A 13027-nucleotide genomic window follows, 5' to 3' on the forward strand; every position below is an offset into this window, starting at 1 on the left:
ACATATAAAGTTAGGTTATCTCATGAAAGCATAAGTTCATTCTTACACCTTACTCAGTGTTGCGTTGTGTAAATGCAGTTTGCTGAATTTTAATTATTTTTAATTATGTTGTCATGGGAAACAAAGTGATTCTGCGTCGAGCACAGATAAAGGTGCTTATTAGCTTTCAAAGGCTATTCCACCAAAGACGTAATTATTATCATAGATAAACGTACGGAACAAGAACACAATAGTAGTGCTGTTAAGAGGACCAAGGACCTAAAGATCCGCGGAACTCGGTCTGCGCAAGTGTTTGACGCTCCACTGCCTCCAATGGGGATCCAATCTCAGATAGTGCCAGACTCCGGACAGATGCTTCCAAAGAACGATTCTCTTCGAATTCAACACCGTTAATTAGGGAGCACTGATAGGTGGGGATGCTCTTCTCTTACAATCACTTTGCCATTTCATAATGTCCAAGAGGACTTTGTTTACATTCACTTTACACATTTACCAAGTCCATGAGCTCATGACCGTTGCATTTTGCTTGCGGCGCTGTTTCTTGAAAGGAAACCAATTTCCAACATCCTGAAAGTTCGCTATGAGCAGACTGCTCAGTTTGGGTGCCGTTATCTTGTCTTAAACGTGGCGCACGGACATCTCAAGAAGAGAATTGTTAAGGTAATGGCGTTGGCGATAGAGGACCCTATACTCCAGTTGAAAGAGGGTACAGACAGGATGGGGATGGTTAAATTTTCACGGTATGGTAGCACTGGTATGTCCTCCCCCGACCCCCACCCCCGCGCTCTTTCTCTCTCCCAGATGGTATCAGCGAACCCCTCCCCTTAACTATTGAGAGCCACGGCCACCCCCTGATCAGTAATTATACCTCAAACGCCACCTGTCAATATCAACAGGGAAGCGACCATCCGTGGGGGCACCTCTGGCGACGCCCCTGCCATGCCGCCGCTTCCCCTGCCCCCCTTACCCCCGTCACTTCCAAAGGACTCCCTAGTGGCCTGAAGATCCCCACGACCCAACTGAGGACGAGGGGCGGTATCCTTTAATGGGATTACCAGGAATGAATTGATTCACTCGAGTAATTCATAATGTAATTGGTAAATTTTTACTACTTGGAAGAAAGCTTGTTTTCTCTCTCTCTCTCTCTCTCTCTTCTCTCTCTCTCTCTCTCTCTCTCTCTCGGAAATTTTTTTTCAAAATATTCAGCACTAAAGAGAATTTTCCATTAAATAACTAAACAGATACTGAAACTAGTGGTAAAGGTCGAAGGGTTAAGAGCGACCTTCCAGTTTGAAGGAAAAATCGTACAGAAACTTTAAACCAGCTTTGAAGGATCTCTGTCCTACCCGTATCCCAAATTCTTTAAAGGCCCAAACTTGTGGCTCTGTCTCGAGTCGGATGTCCTGCAGGGTCAAGATCCACCTCAAGTTTTGGGAGGAGTTGCCCCTCCCAAGGCGAGAACGAGTAGCTTAAGGATTCCAGTCAGCGAGGCTACTTTCAGAGGTCAAGAAAGCAACAGGTTAATAATTAAAGCTTAGGAGAGAGAGGGATTTATATTCTTCACCACTTCCACATACGACGACAGTTTCATTGGCAGGCTGTATATAACCCCAACACGTTGGGAAGATTTACACACGACTCTGCTCAATCTGTGGGATTTAATATCCGCCGTTTTGCAACTGGAAGAAAGGGTGAATTTTTCTATAATGACTTGCCGACTTCGAGGCGAAAGCACGTATAACAGGAGATTAACAGTTTTTTTTTTTTACAGAATTGCATTGTGGACAGTTATATGCAGGTACTGGAAAACATAAAATGTATATTGCTTCCATGATATTTCTGAACTAGCAAATCAGTGTCTCGTTTATTTCTCCTCCAGATATCAACGATTGTGAACAGTCACCTTGTATGAACGGGGGAACTTGCGTTGACCTCGTCAATGATTTCCAGTGTCTGTGCGATCAAGGTTGGGAAGGAGAACTGTGCAATATAAGTAAGTTCGAATAAAAATGTAGATTAAGTTGGAGATATTTCAATGCTGAATTAAAGGAAATATCTCATAATACCGTAGCAGATGCTTCCTGCACGTTCTTTTTTTCTTTTTGTTTGCAATGAACAGGGTTGTGCTTCTTTGTAAATTGATGTAGTCATTCGCTCTTTGTTTGATGTATTAGTTCGTTTATCACTCAATAATACTTTTTGTTTTAGTACCCAGCGCTTCACAATTAAGTCTCGTTCCATTTTTCAGATGTAGACGAGTGTGCCGACCACCCTTGCCGGAATAACGCCACGTGCATTGACGAAATCGGGGACTTCACTTGCGTCTGCCAGGATGGCTGGAAGGGCCGCACCTGTGCTTCCAAAACCTCTTATTGTGATACGTCGACATGCCACCATGGTGGCAGCTGTCGCGACCTTGGGAATGCCTTCGTTTGCCGATGCCCCGAAGGTTGGCGGGGTGTCACATGCCAAATTCGTAAGTTGACAAATAAAGAACATATTTTAATTAAATTAAATAATGTAAACTATTAACAAGGAAGAGTTGTTGCATTATGAAAATAATATGACATTTTCTGGTATAACATCCTGAGGTCAGCTGTCGAAATTATATTCAGCTTTAAAGATTCCCTGTAACTTAGCACAGGACATGATTTTTCGTTATTCAATTGCAGCTCTGAGGAGAGCATGCGACTCTTCACCGTGTCTGAATGGGGCAACTTGCGTTAACTCAGGAGATGGCTTCACCTGCCTGTGTCCAGAAGGATGGGATGGACCCACCTGCCAGAATAATATCAATGACTGCACCCCTCATCCTTGCTACAACGGAGGAAAATGCGTCGATGGTGTCAACTGGAGAGTTTGCAAGTGTGCAGCTGGTTTCACGGGACCAGATTGCAGAGTCAACATCAATGAATGTGGATCATCTCCTTGTGCGTTTGGAAGCACGTGTATCGACGGTATAGGGGACTTTAAATGCGTCTGTCCCGTCGGAAGGACAGGGCGTCGATGTGATCTGGTAGAGGGAGCCAGTAATGTCACAGACGGCAACCAGTCTTGTCGCTGGGGCGGAGAGTTGAGACCTCATGGCGCTGTCTGGAGGCATCAGTGTAATTCATGTCACTGCAACCAGGGCGCTGCCTCCTGTTCCAATGTTTGGTGTGGCCCTGAAAACTGCCTCCGTTCCCGAGAACCAACGCATTACCTCTGCGAATCTCGCCAGGTTAGTTTTGCCTGAACACAATATTCATTTTTGTAAGATTTTCATTTTTTTTCACAAATTTATTGTATTTCACTTGTCAAGGAAAAAATTACCAAAGATTTTTTTTTACCTGAAATTAGTCCAATGAGCATTTCGTAACAGCACCCATCCAAGGTGTAAAAACCCATAAACTTTAAAGTAATATAACTGGTGATGAATACAGTTTTACTGCCATACATTTCCATTTGAAGCCATGGACGCTAGCAGTTTGCTTATACATAAATACCGTGTCTCTTTATCGGAGGTATATTCTCATAATTCCGTAATACTCAACAATACTGAATGTGGCAGTTCACCTCTTCACTACTCAAAAGCTTAATAATTAAGTCATTTGATGGCATAAAAACCCGTTTCGAGCACAATACAAGTTTGTCAAAACAATTTTTTTTCTTACTAAATCAGGTGTGTGTCCCGGGACCCTTGGAATGGTGCCTTGCTCCACCATGTGAGAACTGGGGTGAGTGTCGAGACCTAAAAGAAGGTGGCCAGACAGTAGCACCAAGTGTTAATCCTGGTCCCTCTGACTGCACACCTAATCACGCCAATCTCAACAATGGATGTGCAAGATTGACCCTTGTTTTGGACCGCACAAGGCTACCAAAGGGAGCTCGTGTTCAAAGTGTCTGTCAAGGGCTTAGGGCAGCTTGGGCTGACCGACATGCACATACTACAATACCACCACCTATCATTCTTTGCGCTCTCTTAATTGGCACTAATGACACCATCGAAGTGACCTTGGTAAGTAGGGAAAACTGAAACGTACAGTGATATTTATTTTTGAAAGAATGGTATTTGATCCATTGTGTACAAAGTAAAATCAACTTTTAATATGAAATTCCATAGTTATAGTCTGAAGGAATCATTTGATTACTAAATTCTTTTTACAATGAAATTGCTAGAATAAATTTAGTTTACTCAAAGTTTAAGTAGAATCTTAACAGTTTCCGTAAGGTTTTACTCGAAAGTACACTGGTTAGTTATCATAAGTCTCATCTTGAAAAACGTCCTCACTAACACTTTTTTTTCTTTCTTTCTTTCTTTTTGGTGCCCTTTAGTCTTATCCGGAAGAAGGTGTCCAAGGAGACGTGACTGTGGCTGCCAAAACATTAGGTGAACTTGTCAGTCGTAAACTGACCCCAGTCACTGCCCTCACTGCTGCGATAGAGGTCAAAGTTGAGACAACAGTAGTTAGTGGCGAACCTACAGGTTAGTTAGTTCAAATACTTGGTGTAGTACGTAATAACAAATAGCATAGCATTTTCCATATTGCTATATTTGGTTGTAAACCTTATTATCAAGTTCGTATTCCTACGACAATAACTTAATTTTCTATTTTTTTTAGGTGTTGCAAGCGGAGTACTAGCTGCTATAACAGTCGTACTAGTTGTCCTGGTTATTTTAGCCGTTGCAGCATTGGGATACTGGCAGTGCAGGCGACGTCACTTGCAGGCCCATCACAGGAATGCATTTCCATCTCACTCCTCTAGGCACAAACTAGCAGATGATGCCCACGCTGAGAAATCGAACAATGAGAATGAAGAGAAATTGTGGCGGTACCACAATCCCCTGAAAACGACGTCTTCATCACTGAGCGGCGGCACACTGGAGGGTATGGGAGAGCCTTCTTGTTCCAGAATGAATCCACAGGGTCCCGGGGATCCAAAGCTGTCTCCCATGGGAAACGCCATGGGGTTCATGCAAGTGCCCAAAGCCACATTGGCCACGCCCGAAACTGATCTCAGTGATTGTGCGGAATCCCCTACCCATGGGGGAGGTGGTGGGGTCCCGGTGGCTATCAGGAAAGTACAGAATGCCGATGTCGAACGGAACATCACGCCACATGATCCGGGTTGCAAGAGCTTCCAAAAGGAGATCAATCTCAAGGCAATTTCGCCAAGGACAATGGATACGGACCCCATCACTAGCGAGGTGGTGGTTTAGCGTCCTTGTTTCGACAATGTACTTGTGCTCCCTCGCAATCACATTAATTTTTTATGACTTTCAACTGGATTTCCTGTTTAAGGAAAAGCTGTGTCACGAATGATATTCTGATTTTTGACAATAGACTTCTTATCGGCCCAGTGTACTTAGTGAGAACTATTTTTAATTAACCTGTTTGAGAAAGAATAAGATATCCTTTCATATTCACCGCACAGGTGGCCCTAGTTGTGTAGTGGACTGGCAACACTGATTTCTGACGAACGTCCAGCAAGGGACAGATTCTGACGTCACGTCCCTGTCTGAAGTGCCTCTAAGATAATCATACATATGTAAGGCCTAATCGCGGCCGAGAAATTCAGGAATGTAAGGTAATCTCCCGGTGTATTTTTGAACGGTGAATGGTATCTAATAGTAATTTTTATCTCTTAACATCAGCATCCGAGTTTCTCGATGGCTGCCAGTTTAATAAATAAAAAAAGACACTTTTTGTGCCAATGACTGAAAATTAATTTTCAGTTGCATTTTTTCCAGAAGAAAGTCATATATTTAAAAAAAATAGCAACATGTTAAAAAAGTGATGTGGACATTTTAATTTTTCCATCCAATAGACAATTATGCCTTATGTACATATAAATATGGTCTTAAAATGTTCTACATAATGTTAGCTGAATCTGCCTTTTTTTATTTTTATTTCTTCGCTCTGGTGTCAAGTGACCATTCCACGTGTTACGATGCCAGATAATCTCCAATCAGTCAACGCCCTGGTTGCTTTTATTCGGAGCCTTTTTAATCTGCCTTATGTGACCGCTTATGTATAATATATAGATTTTGGCCAAGGTGTTCATAATTGTATAGAAAAATTTTTTCGTAGTACTTAATGAACGTATTATTCTAATGGAAGATCGTGATCTCTCATTGTAAACAGATCTTTCAACTGCTTCTTAAAAACTCGAAACGTCACTTTCTTTACATATTCTTAGTTTCCGTTCTACTTAGCGCGCGCGGGCTCATTTGAATTATTTTTCATACTTTTTTTTTTATGTGCGTGAACCCTTTATGGGGGCAAGTTATTATTTTGCATTTTTAAGGTTCTGTTTTCTGAATGTCAAGAATTACTTTAGCATCGAGTGACCTCAGTAAGACTTGATTAGGTTTCACAAGTAAGCAGATCTTGCAGGTTTGCAAAATTACCCCCTCTTTTTCTTAATTTGGAGATTACCAGCACTGCATTTCTAAAATCACTCAAACTTAAATGAATCCTATTCGTTACTTCATTCACTGCTATATCAATTACTATATTTTTTGGTCATGACTCACTTTTGTCATAAATTAACCCCCCCCCCCACTTTTTTTTAATCTCTCAAGATACTCCGTTATTAGGCATAATGTAAAACAGAGTTAAGGTATCCTGAAATGACGCTTGGCAAAAGTGATTATATCTTTTTTTAATATATATATAACTATATATACCTGACGTTCATGTAGAAAGCTGTGATATTTTTGTACATTTGTATTCAGTGTTGTGCAATGTAAATATGTAAGTAATTTATTTGATGTCTTCAGTGCCCTCTATTATGATGAAGATGATAATGAAAACGTTGAAGGTGTTGGTGCCTCAATGAATGAAACACTGTAACAGCACCGGAAAATTAGAATGACGGAGACCTCTTCATTCTGACGTCACGCTAAAGAATTGCGAAGCGGTGCCAAGCATGACGTGATCTCTTGCAATGTATGTTATTGACAAGTACGTCCAATGACAATGAAATCATTGCTCTCATACTCTGGTCTTGTAGAACCGTAAGGTGTCAACTCTCAAAACATGAATTATCTCCTCATTCTTGGCATTCTTTCTTATACTGTAATTTTTATTTTATTGTACTTTATATCTCGTCAGCATGAAGAGTTCTCAAACCCCGACTTTTAAATCTGCCCGAATGAATAGACGAGGCCCTGAAACTACAAGATATATTTTGGCAGCTATGCCTGCGAGAAATAGTGCTGTTATTAATGACTGAAACTAGTATAAATTTATATAGTTTTGTAGACTCATGGGGCTAAAAATAGCAGAGCAGACATTTATGAGTTCAAATAAAGTTATGAAGAACATGTGTTTATTTTTTACAATAACCTTCATTTTCCCCAGACTCTTTGACCTTAGAACATCAATATATATTTGATGACTCACAAAGCTTTTACATTATATAAATATAATATTTATATATATATATATATATATATATATATATATTATATATATTTATATATCTATATAATATATATATATATATATATATATATATATATTATATATCTATATATATATATATAATCTATATATATAATTATTATGATAATCTTATATATATATAATATATATATATATATATATAGATATATATATATATATATATATATATTATATTAGATATATAGATATATATATATATAATAGATATATAGATATATATATATATATAGATATATAAGATATATATATATATATATATATAAATATCTATATATATCTACTATATATATATATAGATATATGTGTGAACCACACATATATATATTATACAGGATGAATCAACTGTCAGCAAAGGAAAAAACTCCCACACATTATTAATAAAAGCAAAATTATATAATTGGAACAACCCTGCTCTTACTTCCGAGCAGGCACAAATGATAACTGGACCACCACTACCCGCTATAATTTGCAAGCAAAACGACATAACTGAACCAACCCTATTACCTATGAATTGAGAGTCAACCAAAATACATAACTGGACAAAGTAACCCTTACGCCCTAAAAGTTAAGAGTCAAAAAAAAATACATAATGGGGCCACCCGTATCGCCTCTAAATAATAATAAACTGTAGGAACCTTACCCCCTACGAACTGAATCTAAGCAAAAATGCACAAAAATGCGAAATGAAAACTGGACCACCCCTCCCACTAAAGAATTCACGTGTAGGTATACAGACAACTTGACTAACCCTAGTCCTTATGAATAGTGCAACTCAAAAAAGTCATAACTGAAACAACTCTATCTAATATGAATTAGTGCCAACAAAAACACATCAGTCAAGTGTAAAACAAAATTACGTAACCATACCAACTCGACAAGCTTTGGATTGTCACAATAAATATACAACATGCACCCACCGGACTCTTCGTGAATTAAGGTAAAGCAATACGTGCATACATATATTTCTATATGCTGTAACCTTGTTTTATTTATGTCAACAGCACACACACACACGCACACACACACGCGCACACACACACACAGACACAGACACACACACACACACACACACACACACATATATATATATATAGTGTGGATGTGTATTTGTCAGGTATACATACATATAACATATACACGCACGCACGCATGCAATGCATGCGTGCACACATATATAATACATAAATGAACAATTTTACATATAAATCGAAGTCATCTATAACATACGACGGAGTACACTGTACGAAAACAGTACATACCTATGCTGAAGAATCTGAATATCCATAGTAGATAAATAAAAATTTTGAACGCGAAAGATATGGGGTGGGAACTAGTTTCTCGCCTGCTATCTAAATACATCTAGATTTATAATTAAAGCGAAAGGCACTAATGAGTTCAAACGAGCATCAAAATGCGGAAACGAACTAAAGAGTAATTAACTACAAATAGTTCATAAACTTACGTAAACAAAATACTCAGCCCAACTGAACATAACAGGCTAGTGAAAACGGCATTGGGTCATAATGAGACCTGAAAGCCATAAGTGAGAGGGACCCATGCAATGAATATTTTAAAATATTGAAAATATCGTAGACGAAGAACATAATTCACGTAGCTTGTTTCATTTACTGGGAAGGAGTAAGCGACTAACGGTAGCTGGTGGAATAAACAGAAAGTAGGAAAATACGAGAGGATTTGCAAAACAAGTATTGCAAAATGGCTGCTCTAAGAAGCAGATCAGAGAAAAGGTTGGAGGTGAACGGAAAGCCCTCGAAGTTCAAGAGAAATATTGCAAACGAAGTGACCATAATGCAAAATTCATTTTTATGTTTCGAATAACATTTATCACTCATTATGAACCTACAGTTAAAAAGATAACATTACACTTCTTAATAACACAGTAAACTGGTTAGGAATTGAGTGCAAAAGTGATAACACATAATAAAATAAAGCGATATATTTTTTTCAAATAAAAATTAACATTAAAAAGAAGGGCATATTAAATACACTAATCAATATACACATCAGCTTGATGTGCATATTAAGTTTAAAACCAAAACTTAAGCTGCTGTTACATTGCTAACTAACGAAGGCTTGTTCTTGGGAGGAAACAACTCCAAAATATCGGGGTCTGCAGCAAACTGAGCAGTAATTAAAACAAGACTATTTAGACAAGCGTAATACCGTCTGAGATTTATGTAAATTACTGAAGACAGCCGTATGGCTATGGATATCAGTACTTGTATCAAAAGAAATAACTGAATGATCAAAGGAGAAGAGTGCGAGGCCTAAAAATAGAAAACGTGGAATATCCAACGTTTGCAACAAACGGATTATTTGATGATTACGGCATCGATAAGAAGCAGAGGCTCAGAACGTCTTTAAATCACTGCAAAGGGAGGAAACAGAAAAGTCATAAAAATAAGAATTAAGGAGAAACACAGACTACGATGGAGATAACAGGACAGTTAACATGAACTACAGAAACTACGATTGAGATAACACTGCAGTTAACATGAACTACAGAAAAATGAATGTGTATTAATCATGTAAAATAGAGTAGTTTAAAAATAGTGGAAATACTGAAAGGAGAGTCAACTGAGGAAGGAAAAATAATCATGGTTTTTCCAGTGTTATTAACATGAATATTGTTGGCAAAGACCAGGCAATGGAGGATGAAGATAGGGTCAAGTTGTTTCCTCTTGTGACTGTAATATATACAGGTGAAATTTTTATATGGTTTTACTTTCACAGCAGGAGGAATGACGAAATAGGCTTGCGGAGGGAAAAAGTGACACAGTTGAAAATATACAAATGTGACAAAGGTGTATGCGGAAACGCCTGTACGCTAGGAGATATACACAGAGCATGGTACTACATATTAACTGAAAATTAAACAGAAAGCAATAGTGGGTAAAATACCCATTTTACTTACATTAGTATGTCTACTGAAGACTGACGCTTTCTTTGCTTATGAGGATTTTGTAAGAGTGCAAGGGGTACAATAAAGCTAACAGAGTGACTTCACGGAGACGCTCTAAATGCATAAGTCCACTAATGAAGGCAAATCACTTTGATTTGATTTAAGGTATCAAATCACACATGATTTGATACCTTAAATTACATAAATAATTAAATCAGTTATGCACATACGCAAACTACCAAACACACGAAACTTATATCAGCCAAAACACACGTGTGTATGTGTACGTGTATATGTATGTCTATCTATGTGTGTATATGCATATGTATGTACAGTCTGTTTGGCCCCATTTTCATTTTCGTCAATTATCACAACCAGTTTCTGCCTATGCTTTTATCTCGTTGATTTGGATGGGTTAACATTCTGAACATCGTATGCATACAATATACATTTGTATTATTCCTAACGTTCTAATGGGTTAGTGTTCTATGTTATTTATGAACTCAATCTGTTTATCAAGAACCGTCAAAGCTTACAGTTCATCAAAATTTATTATACATGTTTACTGGACTGAACCCATCACTTCTCATGCACCAAAAAAAAAAAATGTCCGAATTCATGTCAAAGAAACAAAAAGCACCTTTAGAGAGAAAGCCCTGAGTGAAGAAAGGTTGTGCTGAACGTTAAGCGTTGTTAGTTATGTTTGTGAGAACGCACTTGGATATTTTAAAGGCGTCGGAATAAAATACTCCTGAATACAAGTCGGAGAGAGAACATTGATCTTCATAGGAGTATCTCCGGCTGACAGGGAACACCTGTATAAAAAGTATTTAACGGTGGGTCAAGTCTCTGTCTCTCTCTCTCTCTCTCTCTCTCTCTCTCTCTCTCTCTCTCTCTCTCTCTCTCTCTCTCTCTCTGTGTGTGTGTGTGTGTGTGTGTGTGTGTGTTAAACACATTTTTATTCGTATCTTAATAGCTGACCATTTAACTAATGGAAATATATTACAAGGTAAAAATAATACGTAGAAACGAATTTTTAAGTAAAAGGTCACAAGAAAAAATACGAAATTCTTATGCTCTTGTCTCTCAATTGTAAGCTAAAACTAAAATCAACGGTTGTAAGTTAAAAAAAACATCGTAATTTCATGAAAAGTGCAATAAAGCACACACTGACAAAAATAAGATTATAAAATATATATAACAATATTAAATGGAATATTGCCTAAAAAATAACGAATTAAAAAAATGCCCTGAAATGGAAAAAGCAAATGATAAAATGATACCTACACGAAAAAATCCTAAATGAGAAAATCATATTCCCTGGTACACTAAACAAAACAAAAAAAACATAAGCATTAAAATCTACGAGTACAAATCTTTCAACCTACATACTGGATATCTTGTCCAATCCTATCTCGGAGGAGGAGGAGGAGGCATCGTCTGGGAACATGCTGACCTTTTCAACCTGGGGCCTCCTCCCCTTCCCAGTGAGTATGGGAGAGACATATATTAATTGCACGTCCTCTGCTTTGTTAAATGTTAATTCATGATAAATTGACAGGGCATTAATGATCAGGGATCTCCCCTTAATTGGTCAAACAATGTGGAAAAAAATGGTAGCCTTTGATGATGGTACAAGGAACCCCGTGGCGCTGTAATGAGCGAGAAAGAGATGCAAAAGGACGACACGATGGTCGAGGTACACAGGCCCATAGGCCGGAATACGAGACATTTCTGCCCCAATGACTTCGTTTTCCTACCTGGAATCCTTAATACAATGGTACCGAAATCGTGTGTGAATGGAGAAGGGGTGGGAGGGGGGGAGGCAAATCTGTAACGTAAGATCAAACGCCATTTGATTTATCCGTTATCAAACCAGTGGCAATGCTTATTTTCCTAAGTACACTAATTTATTCCACTAACCAAATGAAATCCTGTTCATCAAAATCCACGTGGAAGAATAAATTGACCTAGGAAAGTTGCGCGTTTAAACAGCAAACTATGATTGGTTGACGCAATAGCATTTACCCAATGAAAACGCAGCTTGCCTAAAACAAGCCCTTCTGGAACCGAGGAATGTTTTAACTGGGCTGCGGCACAAATGCGACCACTAGCGATGGCGGTGTGATAAACAGGTAATCAAGGCGGTGTAATTAGTGTAATATCCTGGCGACTTTCTGGGCTCTGGCCCTTAGGTCTCTCTCTCTCTCTCTCTCTCTCTCTCTCTCTCTCCTTTTTATCGACCTTGGAACTTAGCACTAATCCCTGGCATTTGCCGACAGTAGGGAATCAACAGACATTGTTACTATGCTTACCAAAAGCAAGGACGAGGAGCTAAACAGCAAAGAATATGTAAATACAGGAAGGAATTCTGAACACATCTAAACGCACGAGAAAAAAAAATCCAAACAATAAAACATTTTAAAAATATTGACAATAGCATAGTGTCCAGGGTTATGAAATTAAACAACTAAATTTCATTAGACAATGCTTTTTCAGACGAAATTGTTCGACCTGTCAAAGTCAGTCAGACCTGAAAAAAAATTAAAAAGACAGGTTACCGTTACTTTTATTTCATTATGTTTATCTTTGATTCTGCATAAAAGTACAATGTTTTCTATATGTAATGCACGTACCAAGCGCGCAAGAACTA

General features: G+C 38.3%; 1 protein-coding gene across 1 annotated transcript in view; it reads left to right on the plus strand.

Moving 5' to 3' along the window:
* LOC135215266 (protein jagged-1b-like) overlaps window positions 1-7307 on the plus strand; it is a 380196-nt gene extending 372889 nt beyond the window's left edge. The window contains 6 exon segments of the mRNA XM_064249807.1: window positions 1880-1993; window positions 2249-2476; window positions 2673-3220; window positions 3662-3997; window positions 4315-4465; window positions 4602-7307. Of these exon segments, the coding sequence (XP_064105877.1) occupies window positions 1880-1993; window positions 2249-2476; window positions 2673-3220; window positions 3662-3997; window positions 4315-4465; window positions 4602-5200 (1976 nt within the window). The 3' untranslated portion in view covers window positions 5201-7307.
* The last annotated feature ends 5720 nt before the right edge of the window (window positions 7308-13027 follow it).

The sequence above is a fragment of the Macrobrachium nipponense genome, chromosome 19 (assembly GCF_015104395.2).
Source record: "Macrobrachium nipponense isolate FS-2020 chromosome 19, ASM1510439v2, whole genome shotgun sequence".
NCBI lineage: Eukaryota > Metazoa > Arthropoda > Malacostraca > Decapoda > Palaemonidae > Macrobrachium > Macrobrachium nipponense.